Source organism: Parasteatoda tepidariorum, chromosome 11, assembly GCF_982258835.1.
Source record: "Parasteatoda tepidariorum strain Cologne lab strain chromosome 11, Ptep-v5.0, whole genome shotgun sequence".
Lineage (NCBI taxonomy): Eukaryota > Metazoa > Arthropoda > Arachnida > Araneae > Theridiidae > Parasteatoda > Parasteatoda tepidariorum.
In genome coordinates, this window is record NC_141765.1 from 61,200,634 (window position 1) to 61,220,735 (window position 20,102).

Consider the following 20,102-nt stretch of genomic DNA (forward strand, 5'->3'; position numbering starts at 1 on the left):
AATTTCGTTCATTAAAGTATTTACTGTTTGCGAAGAAATTAATTAATAAGTACTTAAAGAAGTTGAAAATCTTCTTAACATTACTAGAAACTAATGTCAGAATTGTAAATAAATTTTTTTTTTATCAACTGTTGTCGATGATAAAATTTAAAAATATCTATCATAAAAAGAAACCACGCTCACTAATGTACGATTTTTTTTAATAACAGATGTAAACTCTCAACAGTATAAAAAAAAATACTTATTCTTTAATTTAAATTATTATCATCAAAGTCACTGCATACATAATACTAGTACAGCATTAGTACTTGTACAGTAGAAGGCAATGAATTTAAACACTTCTCACACTACTGGTTTTAAATACTTTCTTTCTCCGTCAAAAAATTGAGGGGTTCTCTCTTATATTAATGTTTTTTTAAACTACTTAAATTTTTCATTAGAATGGACAAATAGAATTAATTTTTTCTATAAATCATTGTAAACTATTTTCTATAAATCATTGTAAACGATTTTTTTTATTTTTTATAAATCATTGCAAGCGATTTAATTTCTTAAAAGAGTTTTGAAAATTCGCAATTAAAATATTTTGACAGTAAGGCACAGAGAAGTGTTTCGTGCGCTTTAAATAATATGTAATTCTTTGTTGAAGGCTTTTATAGGTTTGCAATTTGCTCGCGTTCTCTCAAAGGGTGCAGATCGGACCCGGGGTGCCGCCTATCCAAAAAAGACCCGCCTCTCCTTTTCAATCATTCGTTGCTCGACCCCTTATTTTTTCACAAACAAATTGCACAGCCCCCATTTCAGTGCGAAATACTTCCTGTGGTAGAGACTTTTAATACATTTTCCCATCTTTATTCAATAAAATCTCTCACGATTTATCTACACTCGTGACTTTATTCTTTTTTAAATTCTCCTAGTTAAAGACACCATTTCATAAACCATTGGCATTTTCTTAAAAACTTATGTTACCCAAATATATTTTCATATAAAATCATTAATCATAATATACTGATGTGTAAAGTAAATTAATAAGTGTAAAATAATTAAATATCAGTTGTAGTTGAGGACAATTTACTTCTCCTCATTTCTTCTATGTCCCAATAACTAATCATGTCTAAATCCTTCTTAGTAGATTCTATTTTAACGAAAAGCGAAAACACCTCCCAGAAATCTGATTCCTCAGTCAACTTAAGTGGCTGTAAGAGCCCATGGATATCAACAAATACTATGGTTCTACCTCCAGGACTTTGTATATCTTCTCGTGGTCTCTGTAATAGCTTTGAACTATCGGATTATTTGCAAAGAGGATTGTACAATTATGCTCAAGCAGGAATTTCCAACAGAAATACAGGCTATAGAGATTCTCAAATTCCAAATTCAACACAAAAACTTAAATCATCAATAGTTCCTGGCTCTTTTAGTCAAGAAAAATCGCCAAAAGATTCATGGCAGCAACGATCATATTCTCCGTTCTTAGAAGAAAAAGGTAAGTCTGCTATTTCAAAATTTTTACTGTTTTCTGCTGATGTCTATTCCTGCTTACCTACGGTATGCATGCTTCATTTAGCTGAGAATAATAAATAAATATATTTCATTTATGAATACATATGTTTGAAAAGACTTGTAAAATTGTTTCTAAAATTTTACTCGTAAGGAAATAGTTTTTTAATTGTTTTAATACAAAATAATATACAAAATTCAAAATAAGCGATCTGAATTTCAATTTTTGGAGAGACTCACATTTTTATATACTTAATAACTCATGGTAGCCGAACAAAGGTGGCAATATAATGTTACAGTTTCTGAATTTTTGAGAAGTGTATCCTGTCCTTAAGTTTGAATGTATCTTTTAAGCAAAAATGTGTGATTGCTATAAAATATGCTATTACAGATACTAATCCTAATTATTTGAAAGAAAAAGCTCCAAACAATCATTTGAACTTTAAGTATTTTATGTGTTGTATCCGAGAGACAGTATTCAGGCAATAAACTTTCTCTTTGTATCATTTCAGTCTCTGAACTTATCTAAGAAGGGAAGGGTACTCCTAATTCAAATATCAGAACAATGGATTCGTAGTAGTTTTTTTTTTGAAATTTTTCATTCGCTTTATATAACGAAAAAACCCAAAAATATTACTACGATAATATTACTGCAGTAAGAATCTACAATCTAAGACACTCTAGCTCTCTATTATTTGTGTCTGAAACTATGTATCACGACGCAGGTCGACTTATAACTTATACATTAAATTCTAGAAGTTTATACCCTTAAGCTCCCGAGACCGGCAACTTTGGTGGCAAGAGAAAATGGCAGACTTTGATAAAAATTAAATCTCTAAAGCAAGATTTTCTCAATTTTTTTTGGTGAACTAAGAAATTTTATTGTTAAACAAAAAAATATTCATTTTATTTTCGATACGTAGATCTATATATTTTGACATGTAGAAAAAAATACTTAGCCTAAGAAATTATTAATGACCTTTCAAATTTTCTAATATTTTCCTTGAATCTAAGTTCTCTTTTTAACACTTTTTCGTTCTTCTCTTTTGTCTTTGACACCCCAACTCAAAATTCCCTTTATAATTTCGCAAAATAAACAACATCTTTGCGAATATGTTTGTTATCCGTTAATATGTTCCATATTTCTAATGTGTACCTTACACTATCATGAACGGGTTAAGATCGTATCTTTCCCCCAATTTCTTAGGAGGAAGGAGGGATAAAATAAGATTGAAATTATTTACTTTTTCTCGTTGTATTGTGCTTATTGACGTCAAAAAAATTGAATGTGCTATACATAGAAGATCCTAGTAAAATGATAAAAGCGATAACGTCTAAATAGGGAAGAAGCAGCACATTTCAATAACTTCATGACAAATACTTATTTTTTTTGTATAAAATTTATTAGAGTAAATAAAAGAGTGCATTGAAAATGCTTATACATTTAATTAATGTACTCGAAACTGAAATTTTTTTGAGAAATTCTAGATACTTTAAAAAATAAAGAAATCTTTGTTCAAAGGTGTTTCACGTCCTGTGGGGTGCCTTTAAACATGTGCTAACCAATCTGTTCAAACTATAATTTCTTTTATATTAGGATCGATTATAGAGTAAATTTGATAGTTTTTTAAATTGGTCATGTTGTTTTGATTAAAAAAATCTTTCAAAAAAATTTTGCGCATATTTCCTACGCATGGGGATGTTACTTCTAAAAAGTAACGATTAAAAGTAACTGTACTTAAGGCAATTTACTTAACTTGTACTTAAGGCAATAGTAAAAAGTACAGATTTTGAAAAGCAACGAGTAAAAAGTGTTAAAATAAAGAAGTACGCTTAGAAAAAATTAAAACTTCAAAGTTACGTAAACTTTAATTAAAAAACGTGAGAAAAGATTAAATTACGTTCGATTTAAATGAGTAAAAATAATTTTTTAAGGATTTTATAATTAATTTATTTATTAATAATTTATTTATTATTGTTACTAATTTGTTTATTATTATTATGAATTTGTTTATTATTATTATTAATTTATTTTGCTGTGACGTAACCAGGATTTCATACTAGAGCGGGTTTGAAAATTTTTGATCTTAAGGAAAAAATTTAAACAAAATAAAGTTTAAATTTGTAAGAAACTTTCTATACATTTTATTCTACGAACTAAAATACAACTAATATTTTTATAGTCTTACTTTATAAATCATCTCTTTGGTGCTGTATATTTTTGCTTGAAGTAAAGATTTAAAAAAAAATAAGTAAATAAAGAACACATGACTTTAATCATTATTAGATACATTTATTAATTTATTTTAAGGACTGACTCATATTAGGCTTGGATAAGAAGATTTGCTGCATAGCAAGTTCTGATTTTGTTCCTCACTTCTTCATTTAACAGAATAAATATACTATCAAAAAATTAAATGCCGTATAAAAATCGAAATGTTCATATACTGAAAATACTTGTTTTTCTTTTTGTATTTAAAGAATCATTCTTTCTCTTATTCTTTATTCCTACTTCTTTATATTCGGTAAATATTAAAAAGATTCTAGAGAATCATTTTATAATTGACAAATTTGCACATGTAGTACTAGTTTTTAAAATTAGTTAAAATTATTGCTCAATAAAGTTTTCTTTTATAATTTTGTTTACAGAAAAAGGTACAAATCAGTAAAAGTTGGATGGAATAATTCTTTTTTTCGAATCTTTCTTTGTTCTATTTATAATTCACTTTTCTTTTACAACAAAAAAGTTGCTTCGGATAGCAAATTTTAGAAAAATCAAGTAACTTTATTTTAATTCCTGTCAAACGCAAATATAATAATATTTTCATGACTGAGGCTATTTGCTGGAAAGATGCAGAAAATTTGCGAAATTAAACGCCTTTTGATAAATTTACTTGACTCATTTAAACTCTAAACTTTTTATTTCATTTCGGGGGAAGTTGGACCTCATTGATTCTTCTCCTCCTTTTAGAAGTGTCACTTACTCAACAGCGTGAATTTTCCAGAACATGTCATTTTTGTCACTTACTGAATACTATACAGGATAATACTCTGATCTCTACAGGATACTATGATAATTCTCTTCAGGAGGGTTAAAAGGAATCTATAGAGTATTGTAATGTGAAAACATACTATACTTGAGGTGATAAGAATATAAAAGAAAATCTACAAGAGAAATTATTGGCATTTTCAGTAAAAAGCATTAAAATACAACTAACTCACGTCAGTTATGTTACGGTTACTTTCAAAATGCTTTTGTAAGCTTACTTTGAGCATATAAAAAACAAATTACGGAACGTATTCTATTTAGACGGTTTTACATAAGTTATAGATAAAGTTAGCTCTTACAGTTAAGACATTTATTTCTTAAAAATATTAAATTGAAAAATTGCGGGAACAATATTTAATTTGAAAAATTTCAGGGAAATATTTTTTAAATAATCTTAAAAATTTACTTTAAATTAAGTATTGATTTCTTTTGACATTTCCAATAGAAATAGTTGCATTTTATTTTACCTAAAAGAATAGACAAAGAACAAATAAAAGTACTAAAGTTCAAAATTAACAAAGTAAAAGTTTTGCCATGTATGGACTTGAAATGATTCATACAGAATTTTCATAGAAATTTTAAAAATAATTCTTGAATATAAGCTGATAATATAATATAATATAATATAATATAATATAAAAAGTTCACATTTCATTTGTGAGTCTAAGCTCTAAGTTGGCATAATAAAGTGTAAAATACATAACGATTGAAAAATTATTTAAATAAACTTAATAAAAAACAATTTAAAAATATATTATTCTCATAAAACTTTTCTGTTTTTTTCCCTCAGAGAAACATAAAAACAGCCAAATACCCGAATACGTTATTTTATGATAATTAAAAACTTAAAATGAATCTGCTGGATATTTCTTTAAAAATAAACAGTTTTAAAAAGTCTATTAAATTTTTATTTTAAAAAATCAAAGTTTATGCTGTTATTTCTCGGAAATACTCGGTTGATTCAATTTAAGTTTTTAATAAAAAATTAAGTATTTTTACGTTTGTTTTGACGCGGATTTCCAATTTTTTAAGGCTGAAAATTTTTTTAAGTATTTTAATAGAAATCACTTTAAATCTCTGAATAAACGAAAATTTTTTAACATTAATATTTCTATAGAGTTTTCATTTTTTTTTCTTTTTTCAATTGTACTAAACTTCCATTTAAGATTTCGCTCTTTAATCTATAAAGCTTAATTTCACTACACAATTTCTATCAGTTGCTTCCATTAGCTTTTCCTTTAAGCACAATACTAATCCCAAAACATCCAACTTTCCCAATAAATAGCCATTGTAGCTCCTTATCAATAAAACTTACATACGAAACATACTAAGTTTAACATATAATGAAATCAATTAAACATTAAAACAAAATTCAAAAAATATTTTTGACATACTACGTTAGTGAAAAAGTATTTTGAAGTACATAGTAAGTTTTCCTCGCTACCGAATTTGAAAATAATTTTTATACCTTAAACTGCAGTTTAAATTAGCTCAAATTTTGATTTAGTGTTCACCAAACTTAATAAAAAATATATATAAATTTAAAAACTAATTTTAATTTTTTAGACGTTTGTTTCAAACCTTTTTGCTTGCTTTAATTACATTTCAAATAAAGATGTCAAAATAAAAATTACATCATCAAATTAATACTTTCTTTTTACAACTTATTTATTTGAAATTCAAAATTTTTCCGGCTATTATTACATAAAATTTAAAAAATAATAAGAAGAAAAATGTGGCTACCCCCTATATTTTGGAAATTAAAAATCCAAAAAAAGTTTATTTATTCAGAGAAAGTACGTTTTTGTGTCTGATTTCGTAGCTTAAAATATCATCAAAAGCTATTCAAGTTTTTTCTTTCTTTTTATTTTTTTTTTTTGCTTTTAATGCTAAATGCGTCATACCTTTATTTTTCTTTATTCTTTTGAAATATACATACTGTCGAATTAGGTGAAAGGTAATCGTAGATAGATTTCTTAAATTTAAGCAGTTGAGGAAATAAATTTAAATATTTTAAATGAAATGTCTTATTTTTTCCATTATAATGCAATATAATAAGTACACAGGAAATAATTATATTTCTTCATAACTTATTTTATTACACTTTATTGAAACTATTTCAGCTAAATCAATTTTTCAAAAATATTTTCAGCATTTTTTTTTTTTTTTTACTTTCTTTGAAAGTGGGGTTGGGTTAAGCAAACAAAGAATGGGATAAAAATGCAATGTAGAAAAAATTGTCCTTTAATGATTGTTATTAGCAAAAAATTATTATCAGTGAAATAATAATATAATACATGAATTTATGCAGCTTTTTTTGTACATGAGATGCATTAAACAAGAATTCAACAACATTATAAAAACCTTGTTAATTGGCAATGTGTTTGTTAAAGCAAGCTAAGAACTTATCAGATTATAAGTTTGTAGTTTCTTTTAAACTTATATTTTACGTTCCAATAAATACTATTTCAAACTATATATTTTATTTGCCTTCAAAACACTGTCCTAGGAAAAGTTTATCCATCGATTTTATCAAAATTTACACAAAATTCGAAATGAGATAAAAATTTTTATTCATAAAATAATTTTTAGATAAATTTTTCGTTTAAAACTTTTTCAATATTTAATAACATTTTGAATTCAGTATTTAAATTTTACTTTGTTTAGAGAATACATTTTCTCAGTTTTCAGTTCTATTTTTCTCAGTGCGTTAAAAATTGAGGGAGACGTGGGTTATGAGCATGTTTTAATATAAAGGAAAACTATTGAAATACGACTTATAGCAGTTATTGACTTTTGTTTGTAATTTACTTGAAGTAGTTTATCATTTATCAATTATAATATTTAATTAATGTAAATTTAAGTATGATAACACTTATCTAGAAAAATCAACCTTAAATTTCTATAAGACCTCGATATGCGTTAATCCTAAACCAATGATCACTTTACTCCCTCTTTCTTTATTAAATTATTATGTTTAATAAATAATGGTCAGCTAATTAAGCACATTAATGATAAATCAATTTTGGTAACAATATGAAATTTTCTCCTGTATCAGAGAAGTGAAAAACTGCTTTATATCAGGGAAGAGTTTAATGACTTGTTAAAATATAAAATAGCAGCATAAGCAAACCAAAAAGCTTTAAATAAAGTTTACACAATGTATTAGAGAAAAACTAATGTAATTAATGTGAAAACTGTTCTCTTGTTGCAACATATGGGGGTCATACTGAAAGTAATGGTCTTTGGCTTTTTCTAGTCAACTTCACTATCTGTTGCGAACTTTGTAACTTATTTTGAAATTAAGTGAGAATAAATAACTAGTTTCCTAAGCAGAATGCAGTAAACAATATATTTCTATCTTCTTCCGTTTTTCTTAAACTGATTTTTTTGATAGAGAAATCATTCCGGCGATTGCTCATTGTGGGTTTTGTTAATAAAGGAGGTTAAGACTCCACAATTTTATGACCAATGCCACGATTGTGGATAGAATTGTTCACAAACCGCCTTTATCCCCCACATAAGCAGATACTAATCTATCTAAAGCTGGGTGAATTTCAAGCCAATACTGGGGTTTTAAACTCAGTTCTTCAGAATGAGATTTTCAAGATCCGGTAAAAATAGATTGTTTTTACTTTCATCAGGGTCCGAGCCACAAAATGAAGAAACACATTTCTCTTCTTTCAGTGTCTGAGCTAAGATGATGTTTTTGTTTATAATACCGAAATAACTCTGCCTTTTTTAAAAAAAATAATTTATGGAATTTTTAAAAGCTTTCTCGATCAATACGTCAATTTTTTTTATCTTTAGAAGAGTTTTATCCAAAAAGAGTTAATTAAAATATTGAAATCGGGTAATCTCCGTTAAAATAAAATCATCTGGGAATTCCATCCAATTATTCTATAATAATTTAATTCTTTAAGTGCTCCAGCTAAACTGTTTTCCTGATTAGTTACTTTATTTATTGTTGGAAGGTACCTCTGCAAGCTTTAGTAAAGCAGTTTAGACTAGAATTGAACATTTTGCTCATGGAAAAGCAAGTTAATTTGAACCTATCTCAGATATGAACAGTGTATAATTGGACATAGTGCAAATTTAAATAACAAAATTAACTCCATTTTACCTTAAAGTTTAAGGAAATGCATTTGTAAGTAAAAACAGTATATTAATTAAAACGTTTAATTAAAACGTTTAATTAAAATTTAAAGAAACCTGGTCACAATAAATATATCTTTTAAATTAAGTCTTTCTTTTAAAAAAAATATATGCTTGCGCAACAGTATTTTTGATAATGTATGTAAAAATGATACAACTCCTGTAATCGCTATACATTTGAGAATAAAACAATAATTTAATCAAAAGTAAGAAAGATATTGATTTTATCAGATAGTGACAGCTGTTTTTCTCATTGTTGTGAAATATTTACTTTCTTGCGATTAACAAGTAAATTGAATACATGTAAAGCTTCTACATCTAATAAGAAATAGACATTAAGTTGAATGAACGCTTAATTTGTTACAATCTGACATAACAAACGTAAAATCGGAAACAATTCGAAAAAAAAAAAGCTTTCCTTTTTTCAAATATAATATACAATAATAATTTTATTTCCACTTTAAGCATGGAATAACAATGTTTGAATAATACCTAATAAGATTCTAAGCTAAACATTTTACAAATTTATACATTTTTCGCAGATCTCTTAGAAAAAATAATTACATTAAAAAATAAATTCTAAATTAAAATAAAAAATAATTAAATACGAAATTAAAAAATAACGATTCTATTGAAATTTTGCTCACTTTTTTTTCTTTTTGTATAGAGTTGACTAATGACTGATAAAAGATTTTTTTTTTTTTCGAATTGAATTTTGACGGAGCTGTATGCACAAATATACAATACATAAAAAAAAAGATGAAAAAAATATTTGCATAAAAAATAAGTTAAGCTTAAGGAAAGAAAGAAAAACTATGTTCAATCTTTAGTGCATTTTTAAAAGAAAAAATAGGTATTAGATTTAAAAAAAGTCGTGTCCATCGACTTCGGAAATAAAGTTTCGAGAAACTCCGTTTCTGTACCCAGTCAATCTTATGCTGCTACTTGGGAAAAATGATCTTGACATTTTTATATTATTAAAATGTTACAATTTTTTTTTAACATTTAGAACTTACATAACCACTTAGGTTAATATTTATTTAACGCACGCAAATTCTTTGCAAACAACCCACCTGATAAATTTCAATAAATTATGTAAAATGAGCATAATCTTTAAAATATTCAAAACTTTTCTATTTTTAGGTCTTTTCTTAAGTGAGTTCCGGGCTCATTATTTAAACCCTTCGGCATTATGAATTGATCAGATAAAAATCAATGACTGGTAAAATACACTGCACTCTATATAAGTATCTTACATATGAAATATAATATTCTGACAATATTCCTCACTTATAAGATTTTTAATGGCTTTTAAAGAGCTTTATAACTGAAACTACTATGCTTTAAAATGAAATTTTTTTAAAAATTAAATACGCCTAATATAATTTTTCCGTTGCACTATTGTACATTAGATTAAAAAATAATTTCCAACTGCGCACATATTATATTTTGTTTTTGTCTTTTTAAATTATATTTCAAAACATTAGAAATATTTTTCGATTTTCTAAAAACAATAAACTAACAAATCTAATATAAATATAATTATTCTTATTTCGTACAATAATTATTCTTATTATTTTTACACTTTTTGAGATACATCACTTTAAAGTTAAAGTTATGGTCATTTTAAAGTAATGGAGGAAGGAGTACTAGCACTGAAGTTGAACACGAAGAAATAATGAAAAAACTTATCTTGCGTTCGAATTGAGATTTAAAAAAAACATAATTCCTTCACAATTTTAGTAAAAATCAGTTTAAAAAAAACTCAAAATGTACTGTCATCCGGGGTAACTTGGACCAATTCAGCTGGTTAATTTTCGGTCGCTGACTTTCGCAATACTGTTTTGAATTTGGTTGCTAATTTTCTTGTCGAAAATTCATTGCTTAAGTGAAGTTTTGGATCACAAATTTTAATGTGCATGTTCTAAAAGCAAGTTTTTAAATCTTTACTTATATTTAAGACATTAAAATCATGAATTTCTATGTTCCATGACTAAACTTTAATCATAACTTGAAACATTCCTTTCATGGTTGAATAACTTAAGTGATAATATTTCAGTTTTAATTTTTTGATATTTAACTTTTGTTATCCTAGGGTCAAACTAGAAGTAGAGGCTCAGAGGCGCATTTGTATAAGGAACTATCAATAAAACGGAAACGTTATTCTATAACTTGATCTAATATTTTATCTAAATATTTTTACATTCTTTAATAAACGAAATACCTCATGTTTAATTTTTCAGAACTTACTTTTTAATTGAACTAGGAAACGCCCTATTTTAGAAACCTCTGAGTTAACAAATTATAACAAAAATAACATAACACATTATATAATTATTAACAAATTATATAATTACTTTTGTATTATTATCAATACATAAAAAAGAAAGAACTTTATTCTGTTTCTAACATTTTTTCTCAACTCTCAATGGACAAAGGAATGTAAATCATTGCTTAAACTATGTATCACATAAATTAGCAAAATAAAACATCACGACAAGTTTGGTTTCATTTGGCCAGATATCTTAAATTGAAAGTGGCCTAAGTAATCAATTATGACGGTAATTACACAATTCTTGAACTAATTAATTTTTAAAATACAATTTCATTTATGAATCCGAAATAGTGAAATAAAAATTGGCTTTTAAAAAGATGAGGTTATCAACAGAACCAGTAAAGAGATTTTTGTTTGAGATTCTCGTCAATGGTAGACACCCTGATAAACAATATAAACTTCAAAAGAAAAATATATTGAAGAATAAAATACTAAGCTTAATGTTTGTATTTTAAAATCTCAAAGAAACTACAATTACCGCTCAGTTTGAAAAACGAAATTTTAAGACAAATGCCTAATGTACAAAAAAATAGGAAAATGTGTATCACAAAAAAAAAAAGCATCTTCAATAAGCCTTTTAATTTTAAAACCAGACAATTTAATTTTTTTCATGCCTGTAATTAAGAGAATGATTAACTTAATTTAAAGTAAAGATTAGTTTTTAAACTATCAACAAATTTATGGAAAAAACGTGAGGAGAGTTCAATATTTTATATCCTTTTTAAACGAGAAAAAAGAAATAATTATGTCTTAAAAATAAGTATAAGGAATTTATGAACTACTTTAGTAAACATAGTCGAAATCTTTTACTCTAAGAACTGCGTTGAATTAGGATATAATTAAACTTTACACCTTTTAAAACTTGAAGTTTTTTGTTTGTTTCGATATTTTTTCTAGTACTGTAAAAAAAAAAAACTGAAAAGCTTCAACGAAAAACGTAGTTCCCATAAAAAGAAGCCGTCAAGTTAATTAAAATAGAAGAATCGATCAAATTGAGTATCTTAAAAGTATTTTTAAATAGGTTTGAATCATTAAGAAACAACTTCAGCACTAAAAGATCAATTTGGTATTTTTTCATATCTCTAGTCACGGCATTAATCCCCAAAATAAACAAAGGAAGCATATTTTTAACAACAGTGAATTGAATAGTCGTGACGGGACAGAGCTATTATTTTTAGAACTAAAGTTCTACCTCAGTTGGCTACTGGAAGCCAACCAGATCGATAGAGGATACCAGCATGTAAGGGAAGTAAAGGAGGCAGTGCCAGTGAAAATTGCTAACCACAATCATGCAGTTGATCTAGAATGCGTAAAGCCTTAAACTCCATGATCCTTTTGGCCAACAACTGACAGTTGCAGAAGTACACTACTGAACTGTATCTAGTTAAAAAAATTATATTCATATGCAGTACCAAGACAAAAAATGTAATTAGACCAAATGAATAACTTGAATATGTATATTAATGCTTGGCATTATTATATTGGTGTGTTTAAGCTCAAGCAAAATACATTTGTCTATAATAAATTTTTTATTATACGAGGGTTGTAAATTAAATATCGCTCTAAAGAATGTTTTCAAAAGGCTTAATGACGAAAAAGACGAGATACTTGAACCCATCTTGCTACTGTCCAATACGGTAAAGCATTTACCCCACAGGCTTCCACTAATCCTCGTTAGCATTCTGTTGCATTTTTACCACGGGCAACCTCGATTTTAAGCGACGACAGCTGATCACCTTTTGAAAACATGCTTTAGAGCGATAGAAACGAAACTCCTCACTTTAACGCCACACAACAACTACCCTTCTAAGCAGAACGACTGTATTTTGCACTCTACACATCGACAACAGCGCCATCTCACCGTTCCCATATCCTATTTGCGCATGCCCGCCCTTCTGTGAGTTTCAAGGTTAAGTTGCCACTATTTAATTTACAGCCCTCGTATTTTACTACAACAGAAAATCACTTTTTAAAAAGAGCAAAAGTTGGCAGGGATGCCATTGGGAGAGGTTGTTCCCGTCAGTTAAAAACGGGTCTCGTGAACACCATTTAGTTCCTGCGATTTGAATACGTAACATTGTTTACATTTGGAGCAATAAAGCCAAATTCAATTCATATGCAATTGACCTTCACATTCAATCAATTATTCTTAATTATGTCCAAAATGCAATTTTCACACAGGTGAAAGATAAAGTTATACTGCCGAGCAATAAAAATATCAACGTAGGCGACAAAAAATGAGATTTTTCTACAATTAAAATTTTTGTATGATAAGCTACTAATTTCAATGTTGTTTTATAAATTTTTTGAAAATCTGTTCTAGCGTTCATAGCATTAGCAATAGAAAGAAAATAGTTGTCAAGCAAATTTTTTCGAAATCTGCCTGAGGTACTCTGTTTTTTTCATTTGCACGACAGTTACAGTTGTCCTCTATTTTTCACATAGTATTCGAAAAGATCTGAGTAGTTTTGTTTTACATGCTTTTTTGGATATTTATGAACTGGATTTAACTGTTCAACTAGAGGAGCATTTATTAATCCCTTCACGCACAGATTGTCCCGCAGTGGACTGATCATTAAGACACGGTTCCCAGCAGATCACCGAAGTCAAGCATCACTGGCTGCGGTCAGTGTGCGGGTGGGTGACCACTTGGATCAGTCTGCGTAGGGACCGAGGGTGTGCGGTATTGGTCCTCGTTAAACTGTGCTACCGTAAAGTGCTCGACTTCGCGTGCAGGTCGTCGGGCTACCGAAGCGGAGGTGCCATCCCCTCCGCAGAGGATCAAAATTGCGATGGCATGTCTTCGGATCATCCTCCGGGATGTTTCCCAGACCGTCGCCAATAGCCCATTGTGCAGCTCTAGTGCGACGTAAATGAACAACAACAACAATCACGCACAGATTTTTCGAAAAAAAAAAACCGGCCAAAATTTTTTTTCATTCAATCAATGTCCAACCAAATCCATCTCTTCAAAGGCTTCCATTTGTTGTCGCTTCTGGTTCAGCTTTCTTTTGGTAGACTATTTTGATATACTGCTCTTTTGTTCCATGGAAAAAGGCTATATTTTATTCTTGAAAAAATAAGTGTTATAGCTTACAATACTTTGTAAATAATAAATATCAATAAAACGATTTTTTTTCTAAGCTTTCAAATTGTTATTTTCAATTCTTGATTATATTCGAGTGCGAAAAATTATACCAGCATAAAATACAACTCCGCTCGAATTATCTCGAGTGTGCACAGTTTGGCCTGTTTAGTGCTCTCGAATTAACTCGAGTGCACAAGTTAAGGGGTTAATCAGATTTTTAATTTCTTTAAACAGTTTAAAATCATAATTTTTGTTTTGTTTTCAGAAACAAAAGAATCTCCCAAAAGTGATGACCTTTCCAGCAGCAAGCGAGTACGGACAGCATTCAGCAGTGCCCAACTTGTTGAACTTGAACGTGAATTCGCGTCTAATATGTACCTCTCCCGATTGAGAAGAATTGAGATAGCTACATGTCTTAGACTTTCTGAAAAACAAGTGAAGATATGGTTTCAGAATCGCCGTGTGAAAGAAAAGAAAATAGGACATGTTGAGCAAAAATGTCAATGTTTAAGAAGTTACAAGTCTCGAAATGCAGTATCATCAACAGTGAATAGTGACTGGACAGCCATTAATTCATTTTCAAACAATTCAGAAGACCAGCATACTTTTGAGTGCTGTGAAAAGAAAAACGAACTTCATAACTAATGAGAAAGGACTGTAAGAAGCTGATTAAAAAAAAATATCTAAACTTCTTTATTTGTGAATTTATTTTACTCATAAAGACACTTGTAATTTTAATAAAATATTTCCATATTTAAGATTGTTTTTTTTCTGTTTTACATGGGAGGACATAAAAGTACTGAAAAGAGTATTTTAATAATCATAAAATTTTTTATTTTTTATTCTCGTTCAAATGGTAGTTTTTTTTGTTGTTTAAATCTTAATTGGAAAGCGAGATAAGCATAATTAGAAAAGCGAAATTACTTTTTTCTTGCGTTGAAACTTAGCATTTGACCATTTAAAAGAAATGATAGCTTTCTTTTAAATGAAATTTACACTTCACATTTTAAGATAGAAACTAGATCTAAACTAAATAACATGTTCTGTTAGCCTTCTGTTTAGCAAACTTTAAATCTGAAAAATTTTTTAATCAGCATAATTAAAGATGGAATTTTTTTTAAATTAATTCGTCAAAGTTGAGTAAAATAGAAATTCTAGATTTTTTTTAGTTAGAAACGAAGTTCTTAAACGTAAATTATCTATTCATCCAAGGAAAAGGTGTGAATAAACCAAAACTTTCATTTTTTAATCATGCATTTTATTTGTCAGCATATTTCAAAGAGTAATTATTTAAAATTGTATCATTAAAATTTAGGAAATAATAAAAGCATATTGCCAGCAATGATGAAATATTTGTGCAAAATGCAAATAAATATAATTCGAAACAAAAACGTGAACATCTTGAAATCATATTTTTCAATTTTGCTACATAAGATCTTATGAACCACTGAACTAATTTATAGGAAATTTCACCAGGATTCTATACTATATTTTCACTTTTGAGTGAAATAGGATCAAGAGGTAAACTAAACTGAACTATTTTTTGGAACAATGGATTTTTTATTTTTATGATAATTGAAATTATCTAGTGAAAAATCTCAGAATTTCTGTACACCATGAACAACTTTTGATCTGGTGATTGGATCTTCAAGTACCAAATATTTTCAAGTATTTAAAAGTTCAAGAAGTTTACTTTGAAAACACTAATTAATTGTAACAATAAATAATTTCAGTATTTAATAAAATCTTTTGATAAAAATGTATCTTCTCAGAAAATTTCTGTGAACAGTTCTCAAAATTGCAAGTCAAATGTTTTATAGAAATGAACCAGAGATTTAATGTACAAAGAAATATTAAAAAAAAATTTCATATAAAATATTTACATATTTTTCAGAATGAATGCTTCATTTTTAAGCCTTTAGGACTTTTTTTAGCAATTTAATTTCATATTTATGAATAACGATTTATACTGATAATGCAAAGATTTCTCAGATTAAAAATACTTTTATTTTAAATCATTCAAACATAAAAACTTTTATTTAAATCATATACAACAAAAAAAAAGTAAACAGTTGGAAAAAAATAAATTGGTTAGTTGTTTGTCTTAATAAAAATTAAAGTTCTTAATGACAAAAAACTTTTGATATGTGCTACAACTATAAAAAAGAAATGCTTAATTTATGTATATAAAGAAAATTTTTATATCAGACATGAATTTTCTTATAGATTATAGGGATTCTTATAGATTATTTCAAGGTTATTGTATTTGAAGCAATTTAAAAGCTTCTAAGTCATTATCTCAAAAAGATGAGTGTAATGTTACAAGTTGTTTATAATGTTGATACAGGTTTGGCTGCTATGATGTCTACAAAAAACTGGCAAAATCATAGGGTAAATTATAATTAATTAGGTATTTTTCGTAGCATCACTTCCGCAAACTAAATCAGACAATTAATAAAAGTTGATAAAAAATAACACAAAAATTAACTTCTGATCGACACAGGATTAGAATGGATACAAAGTGTAAGCTTTTTCTCCTGTACCATCTAAACATAATGCTTGCTACAATCTATGTTAATTCTGTTATGAAGCATAAACCTTAAGCATTACTTGAAAATGATTCAAGTGACAATAAAGCAATACTTGAATTCAGTGCTTCAAAATCCATGTAAAAAAATTTGCTTGGTATCAAGATATGTTACCATGAAGAATATGGAAGCAACAGAACTTAGACATCATATTTACTTCATTCTGATGCTACACTAGAACTAATAAAAAGATTCTAGATTAAATATTTACAAAGATTATGATTAAATTGACACGAGAAGTAGGGGTGTAGAGACATTAATATTATTAGTTCTCACAAATGGTAGATTTTAAATTCCTATGTATTTTAACATTGTAGAGTGGCACATAATAGAGTTACACCATCGTCACCAAAAAATATACAACCAGGCCTCCTAGCATATTTGCAAAGAAATAAAATTTTAAAAAACTACATCTCAGAAGCAGTAACATATTAACAGAAAAAGGAAATTTTATCGATCTATTGCTGAAAGAAATTTTCAGGAGAGTGGCCAAAAGTTAAAACCACTTAATGTTAATATTATTTTATTCATATTTTGCAATTTTTCCAAGAATTATTTACAAGATTCAAAAATTTTTTGTTTACAATTATAAAACTCACGATAATTCATCCTTTATAAATAAAAAAGCTTGAATTCTTAACATAATCTTAATGTAATTTAAATTGACAAGATCCAAAATTTCAACCAAATCTGTCAATGAGTTCCAGATTAATGAAAATTGCACTTTTTTTTGAAAATTTGAAGCCCAGATGATTTTATTAGATTAAAAGTTATTATAGGTGTAATTTTTTTGTTCTTTGTTTGCAATGCATATTTAAAAATGCTTAATTTTTTGGGACATAGTGGGTCTTATACATTAATTTACTTAATTCTCTACGACCAAAGAATACAAGGTACGTCTGAAAAGTACAGGGAATTGAAGCATAAAAAAAAACATGGGGAAAAATACTTTTTTTCACCTTCTAAACTAACATCTGTTAACTAAAAGACATTTCTGACATCGTCAATAAATTTGCTAAAAATAAATCATAATAAAATAAATAAATCATGCAAAACACTAGCGTCACACATCTTCAGTGAGTGCAGAATAAAATGGAAATAAATCTTGTGTTTAGCTAAATTCTGTCATTACTAATTCTTCTGACATCCACCTGCTTGCTAGTGTTGGTCTTTAGATCAGTTGAATATCAAGTTGAACAGGTCACCCAGTTTCCTTTTGTAGCGAAAAATGTTTAAACTAGTTGTAAAAGAGTTTTTTGGCTAATGGCATCTATGCCTGAACAGAGTAATGTTGATGGAGGTGTACAGAAGTACACCTCCATCAACACTACTCTGTTCAGGGTTGGTAATAAACCATTTATTTATTTTTTTAGTTAAAACCGGTTTTTTTTGTTGGTTATTTGAAACAATAGTAAAGTAATATTTTGTGCCCCAAATTAAAATAAATTAATGCATTAAAAATATATTATATAATTATAAATTAATATTTTTAATAAAGAATTATAAAATATCTACTTTCGTTTAATAAATATACTAATAAGTTAAGAGAGTAAGTGAAGATTTTGATTATGCTTATACAATACTTTACAACTCACCTTAATAAATATAACATCAAAATTATTTTTCAATTCAAATTGGTATATTAGTAACGTGTGTAAAAGAGTGAGTTCCCCATTGCTTGCCACTATCTATGAAAATGTCATGCTTAAGCATCATTTGATGTTGTAGCAGTATACAATATATAGCAATAATCCTAATTTACTTAATAAAATAAACATTAATATTTTTTTTTACAATTAAATCAATACACATTTTAAGCAAAACATAAAAAAATTTAAGTATATTTTTTAAATTAAAAATTTATTTAAGAATAATGGAATGATGACTAGGGCTAAAAACGTCAAATTGAATGTTAACATATGTGTTCATAAAATGTTAGAGTAATGGTATTTATTAGTACGAATGAATTAATAATAATTAAAGAATAAAATACTTCGTCATTTTTTAACCCAATGAAGCAAAATGCATATCAATTTTTTAATTATGCAGCATGAAATAATATACCTTGATAGTATTTTAAATAATTTCTGAATATTGTTTTTTTATGAATACGAAATTATTAAAAACATAAATAAAAAGATAATGCATTTTTTTAGTAAAAATTTGCCATTGATACTAGAGAAAAAAATTTCAAAAATAAATTAAAAAATTAAGAACAGCATCTCATTTCTAATTATGCTTTTCATAGCTGTAAGCTAAATGAACGATTTAACAAGATCTTTAAAATAATTTGCTTAACCTTGAAGTTAATATGAACTATTAAAAAAAAATATCCAAACAAGAAGTAGTTGGTCTGTTTTATTCTAAGTAATTTTTAAGACTTAACTTTAAATTTGTTGACAGTAATTTATTTTAAATGTATTTTTGCAGGAGCACGATAATAGATAAACATTTAAAAACTAGATAACCGAGTAACTAAATAACGAGTAACACCGACGCACATTAGTTATTGAACTCAAAATTGAAAAGATATTCAAGGAAGAACTTGCTATTTTTTCATTTTTATACATTTAAACACCAAGTATTTATATGAATAGGAGATTAAATTGCTAAAGAAGATTTTTACTTTTAAAAATAACCCAAGTAAGTCAGTAAAAAAAAAAAATAAATAATTGATCTAAACCACTTCAGTTTAAACAACCCTGCATGTGTTTCTGAAGTTGTTCGACCAGCTTGTAACAAAACTTTAAATTTTTCCGTCGTACCCTTTCAATTTGATATTAATTTTAGCACATTTGTCATTTGACAGCTCGAAGGAGACTCAATGCATCAGTTTCTAGTGATATTTGCTATATGTCCTCTCTTTGTGCATATTAAATAAAATCTTAAAAAATTATGTTTTAACACATTTCTTAAATCATTCCTTCATTTTTGCAATAGTTACAGCATATGTTACATTTGTAAAAAAGCTACAACTCATTAGCAGTACTGGCTTTTTTTCTTATTCATAAGAACTAAGAAAATATTTTTCTTTAACAAGTTACAGTGCAGAAACTAAAATTTCCAAATTCTTAAATTTTGATGGCAAAGAGAGAGGGCCGTGAGTGGTTATTTATTTATTATTATTTTTTTTTTTGAAAAAGAGAAGATTCTAAATGCATTTAGCAAAAAGCAGTTGATGATAACAATAAAAAGTCTCTCCTTTTGCAACATAATATGATACCAAAAGTGCAAATGTTAAAATATGAACAGCTCAAATGAATGGTTAAGATTATATATTTTGCCAATTACAGATGTGTTTTTTAACCTATGTAGAATTTTTCAAAATAAAATAAAAATCAGAATTCTTAAAATGTTTTTCATTCACACATAGAACAAAAACCAGAA

General features: G+C 27.2%; 1 protein-coding gene across 1 annotated transcript; it reads left to right on the top strand.

Moving 5' to 3' along the window:
• The first annotated feature begins 685 nt into the window (after positions 1 to 685).
• LOC107446651 (uncharacterized) lies at positions 686 to 14,885 on the top strand. The gene is made up of 2 exons (XM_016061344.4): positions 686 to 1,486; positions 14,393 to 14,885. Exons 1-2 carry the CDS (start codon positions 1,111 to 1,113, stop codon positions 14,770 to 14,772), a joined length of 756 nt encoding a protein of 251 aa, XP_015916830.3. The 5' UTR covers positions 686 to 1,110; the 3' UTR covers positions 14,773 to 14,885.
• The last annotated feature ends 5,217 nt before the right edge of the window (positions 14,886 to 20,102 follow it).